The sequence below is a fragment of the Seriola dumerili genome, unplaced genomic scaffold (genome assembly GCF_002260705.1).
Source record: "Seriola dumerili isolate Sdu_G_001 unplaced genomic scaffold, Sdu_1.0 BDQW01000035.1, whole genome shotgun sequence".
In the NCBI taxonomy this organism is placed as follows: Eukaryota; Metazoa; Chordata; class Actinopteri; order Carangiformes; family Carangidae; genus Seriola; species Seriola dumerili.
In genome coordinates, this window is record NW_019174290.1 from 3,124,182 (window position 1) to 3,129,586 (window position 5,405).

Here is a 5,405-nt window from a genome sequence, read left to right on the forward strand (position 1 = left end):
CACAACAGCTGGGAATCTGGCTGTCACAGTACAGCGTGCCCATTCAGGCAACGCTGGGAAGGGGTTTTCCACTGTGCACAAAACACACACGTGACATAGATGGACACACAAACACACACTAAAAGACATGCACACAGACTTAGATTAAGTAGCGCCAACATTTTCTTGGTTAGGCTGTGATCTGTGGTTACAGCTTCAGGCTGCAGACTGTCACAAGAATTAAAATATACCATGCAGGAATAAACATATTGAAAGCTATAAACAATCTAAACAATCTTTTATTACAAAAATAATGTGCCAGCTTGAGAAAAACAGCACCAGATTTCAGAAAATAAGCATATTGTCAGTTAGGATGCAGTCTTTGCATACACTGTTTCAAAAAGTGGACATTTTTGATCCCAAAAGTTTACCAGGAAGTAAAATTTCATGGCTTTGGTGAAAAAAATAGGCAACAAAACATTGCACGAAAATCCAATTATATATGCAAAAAGAATAAATATTAATATAATAGTTATATATGTTAAATCTGTTTTAATATATAATTTACAGAACAGAAATATGTAATGTTTAATCAAAAATAAACTACTAATAGCACCACATTATCAACTAGATGTCTAGGACCAAAAATAAGAAGCTTATGCATCATGAATCTTTGAATTGTACAATCCTACGATTAGTTTTTGGCTAAATGTCAAGAAAGTGCAACAGGTTTGTAATTTGACACATTGAGGTATATGATATTTGATATATTGCATTGAAATCCTCTCCCCCTCCACAATAATCTCCTGCATTGCCACAGGAGAACACTCAGAACCTGACACTTAAAAGAAAACAACAAAAAAAAAAAACTATGCAGACTTAGAAAGGCCTGATGAACTCATTTGTCTTGCGACAGGGAACTGTGGATTGTACAGTTTTGCTTCCCTATGTACAAACATCTTAAGTCAGTTGTTTAATTTGTAGTCAAGCCTCCCCAAATTGGAAACTCCACTCAGGTTATTTTCTGCCGTGTAGTGCTGCTCATCAGTGTTCATTTACTGTCAGCAAAAAGATAACTGTCTTTTTGAAGTGAGTGTTGTTCTGTTTATAGTTTGGCACACTCTTCCCAATGTTTCAGGTACTCTGCAGTGTCCCTGTCGTTGAACTTGGCCTGGCATAGTGGGCACTGTAACTCTGACTGGCCTGAGCATTCACTCCAGGCGGGGCTCGGTGTGGCTGCTGCAGCTGCAGGCTGTTGCTGTGTCTCAGCAGTGGTCCTCAATAGGTGCTCTGCGTCGTCCTTCTGTCGCCTTGAGGAGATCCTGTGTCCTATGTGCACACGACACATGGGAACCACATCTCTGTTTTCTCTGCTAGCTCCCTGCTAAAAAAGCGTGAGACATGTAGGCTGTTAGGATTGCACCAGCCACACATAAGGGAACATGCTAACCGTAAAAGGAAGAGAATGCTATGTAGGCATATAGGTATTGAAGGACCGTTGTCTCACCTGTTTGTGTAGCTGCTGTTTTAGCTGATGAACCTGCTCCTTCAGATCTTGGATCTGGCCCTGTGCTCGCTCTCTATCAGTTCGCTCAGACTTGAAGTCCTCTGTATAGATGAGGACCTGAGGAAGGAAAATAAAACTTTACTCCTTATGTTTCTCTAAAATTCAGTTTAGGTTTGTTAAAAACATCAGATGCTACTAGAGCTGTATACAATAAAATTATACATGTGCACACACTGCATCAATGTAGAAGATACACTGAGACAATAAAATAGTACCGACCTGCTGCTCCAGTGTCTGGATGCGCTCTTGGTCTTGCCTCCTTGTCTCCTCTCCTTCTCTACCCAGTCTTGCACATTCACTAATCTTCTCCTCCAGTAAGCCATTGAGCCTGGAAATCTCCTGATGAAGCAACCCTGTGCTGACAGAACCCAGCCCAGGCATCAAGCCCTGCCCAGTGGTCTCCTTCAGCCTCTGACATAAACCTCTGATATAGTCCTCCCTGCTAGAGTCATACTTCTGCCACTGAGAATTCAAACCTTGTACCTAAAAAAGACAAATTATAAAGACACTGTTGGATATACGATTCAACTGATTTTGTATTTAAGCAAATTAGTATTGCACTTAGGAGTAATTAAAATATATCTTATAAAAAAATTAAAAAATCATTATTGAGAATAACTTTCTAGTTGACTTACATATGCCACTCGCTGCTTTAGCTGTTTATTCTCCTCCTGAAGTTGGTAGATTTGAGCATTAACACCACTCATGTCAGAGGACTCTGCTGTCTGTGGAAAACGGTGAAGGAAGTTACAGCAGGGTCCTCCAGAAAAAAAAGCAGTACTTAACACAGCATTTAAAGAAATGTGGGGATTTTTTGTAGTGCGTTGAGCTCAAGCTCCACTGCAACAAGTGAATAAAGACACCAGGAGCCCCATGAAGCTGAGGCATCACACACCTCCTTAGGCTTTTGAAGCTGAGCCATCTCCTCCATTTCTCCTTCTCCCTTCTTCTCTTTCTCTAGCCTCGCCAGCAGCTCCTGGCACACCTTCACAGTTGCACCGAGCTGGCCACGGAGCTGGTCAGCCTCTTCCGCCAGGGAGGTGCAGAGGACGGCTCTGGTGGCCTCGGACCGATCCCTCTCCTCCAAGGCCGACCGCAGCCTCTGAATCTCCTGGTCCTTCTCGTGGTCTGGCTGACACCTGACACTCTCCAGCTCCAGTTCCTTCTCTCTGAGCTGCACATTCAGCCTCTGGATCTCCTGGGAGAAGACACGGTGATGAACTGCATGAGCACATTAGTTTGTACTGTGTAGTCTTTAAGTGCATTTTATTTATTAAAGATGCGATACAACTAAAATTTATTATTCTAATTATTGCTACTGATATTTGCTCTGTTTGATTTTCTTTTAAATCATGAGTATTTGTTTCACTGAGGATATCACTGAAAATATTCACTAAGATTTTACTATTAATACAACATGGACATCACAATTGCATGCAGGTCAAAACAATAAATCCAGCAGGGTGACAAAAACTTAAAAGTTGACATGTAGACTTAAAGGGTTTTGAAGCTTAGTAGTTCTTGCTGATGGACTGGTGGGAAATGTCCCTTCATTGGACAGACCTGCGCCACTATTCTAACTTCTCTTCAACTTCAGGCTCCAGTGTCCACACTCATCTGCAAGGAACAACATGGTAACAATATATTATACCTCTTCTTGTCGAGATGCCTTGAACTCCATATCGTTCCTCTTCTGTTTCAGTTTGCATATTTCTTTACATAAGCTCTCCAGCAAAGACTTGGACGGCCCTATGACCACAGACTCTTTATCTCCCACGTTCATGTAGATCCTCTCATATCTCCCCAGCCTCACTTTCAACTCTGCAATGATATTGTCCTTTACATTTATCTGTTTGTTCAGAAGGTCGATTTCCTGCCGAGTCTCATGATAAAGAGTATTCAGCGTGCTGTAGCTCCGGATTTTGTCTTTCACCATGTCGTTATCCGTGTTCATACTGAAGTTATCCATTGCAAGTTTAGTAGATTTAACAGAAAGATCAACTCTTAATAATCCAACATTTGACACCTCTGTTCCTAGCCCTGTGTCTTTAGAAATGGACCGAGGAGGACGATTGTCGGAGATTTGGCGCATCAGTGTCGAGAATAATATAACAGTCTGGGGGGATTTCCTAGGGAACTTCCCCACGTACTTTTTTGAGCTTCGTCAAACTGAGCCCTGCCTGCTCTCAAAGATTCATCGTCGACCGTCATTAGGAGGTAAAATGGTTTTATAGCCCGTTGGCACAAATGGTAAAGAACACACATAAACATACATTTTAACTACAGGCTAAAAGGTTTTAAGCTAGGTTCCACCAACGGCTGGAAAAGTAATTCTGGTGCTGCGTTCACCACCGTCGTAAACTCGAACTCTCCAAGCGAGAGACGCAAAGAAGTGCATTTGATTAGCATTAGCAAGTGCTCCTAGAAGAGAGTCGTTTTAGTTTTAGTTTCATAAATTAGACTGGGAAAGAAAAAAAATTAAGTTAAGTTTAAATCCCACTTAAAGTTTGTCGTCTTGGGCTTAAAGATAATGTAGCCACAAAAAGACCTATAGAAAATGAAGTCCCCTATAGTATTTTGCAATCAGTACAATTCTAAAGCATTAATTTTCCCAAAGGTAGTTTACAGGGTTTTCACGCATCTCGCCCCCTAAACGTCACACCAGGGCATTTCTATTGTCATAGCAAATTCCCCATATAGCCTACGCCTGTCATTATTTTAGGATTGTTTATCCTCGCCCCACTGGTTTTATTTTTTCCCACAGCATTGAAGGCATCATGACTGCTGGTTCCTAATACGGATACAACCAGTGTGTGTGCGTGATTGTATTCTAGCTGTCCAGACTATTACATGATTCATACAGAATGAGTTATGACTGATCATTGGATGGCTCTTAATGATTCTCTGGGGGTATTTTGCTTTCTGAAACTTTGGAAATATCTGTTACTGTAACAAATTACAAATTGACTGCAATATTATAGGAGTACTTAGTGCCATTATTACCTCGTGATGCTTTAGTTTTAGCCTATAATTATCACTATTTTTGTAATATGCCTGTGATATCAAGCTGGTATTTTACATGGGAAAAAGCGTGCAATAATTTAAACATCACCTCTCCTATAAGGTGTTAAATTGACTAGTCCACAATTGAAAAAGTTCAATTAAAGATAATTAAATTAGGGCTGCAACTAACTTTTTTCATTATCAGTTAATCTGCAGTTTATGTTTTCCAACTTGGCCTAATTATTCATTTGGTCTTTATAATGTCAAAACAAAGAAGTGACCGAGGTGAAGTCTTCAAATGTGAATCCTCTGGGCAGTCCAAAAATATTCCATTTAGAATGATGTCTATAAAATTAAATTCATTCATTCATTTATTAATTCAAAAGAAAAAAAAGGAATAAGGATAGCATCACCAACAGACCTCACCCTTCTTGATGCTGCAATTTGTATTAGGCTACACATTAGTTTGACATGTATAGTACAGTAACATTATTACATGGGAAAAATGCAACATTTATAATGTAGCCTATGCAGGCTAATGCATGGAAGAAGTATTCAACTGCTTTAATGGTTGTGCACAATGTTCCAAGTCAATACTGAAGATATTGTATATCGTTGATTTGCTATAAGTTGCATTTTGGTTTTGTAGCTTGTTATAGTGGAGATCATTTTAATTAGTGTTTGTAGTTTAATCAGTACTGCATTGTATTTTACCAAGTGATCATATGTTTTGAATGTATAATGTTGGTCAGTACCTACTAGCAATAGCTGTCAAAACAAATGCAGTGAAGAAGAACACATGTATTGCCTTTTGCAGGAGCTTTAAACACAATACACATTTCTTAATACATATAAG

At 39.7% G+C, this 5,405-nt stretch overlaps 1 protein-coding gene across 2 annotated transcripts; it reads right to left on the reverse strand.

Annotated features, from left to right (window-relative positions):
* Window positions 1–260: 260 nt before the first annotated feature.
* Window positions 261–3,849, reverse strand: tnip2 (TNFAIP3 interacting protein 2). Of its 2 annotated transcripts, none has more exons than XM_022738381.1 (6): window positions 3,198–3,849; window positions 2,442–2,744; window positions 2,182–2,271; window positions 1,766–2,029; window positions 1,487–1,603; window positions 261–1,360 (listed from the first exon to the last, which is right to left on the reverse strand). In XM_022738381.1, exons 1-6 carry the CDS (start codon window positions 3,636–3,638, stop codon window positions 1,085–1,087), a joined length of 1,491 nt encoding a protein of 496 aa, XP_022594102.1. In that variant the 5' UTR covers window positions 3,639–3,849; the 3' UTR covers window positions 261–1,084. The 2 variants fall into 2 exon arrangements, with proteins under 2 accessions (XP_022594102.1, XP_022594101.1); XM_022738380.1 differs by having other exon boundaries at window positions 261–1,363.
* Between the last annotated feature and the right edge of the window lie 1,556 nt (window positions 3,850–5,405).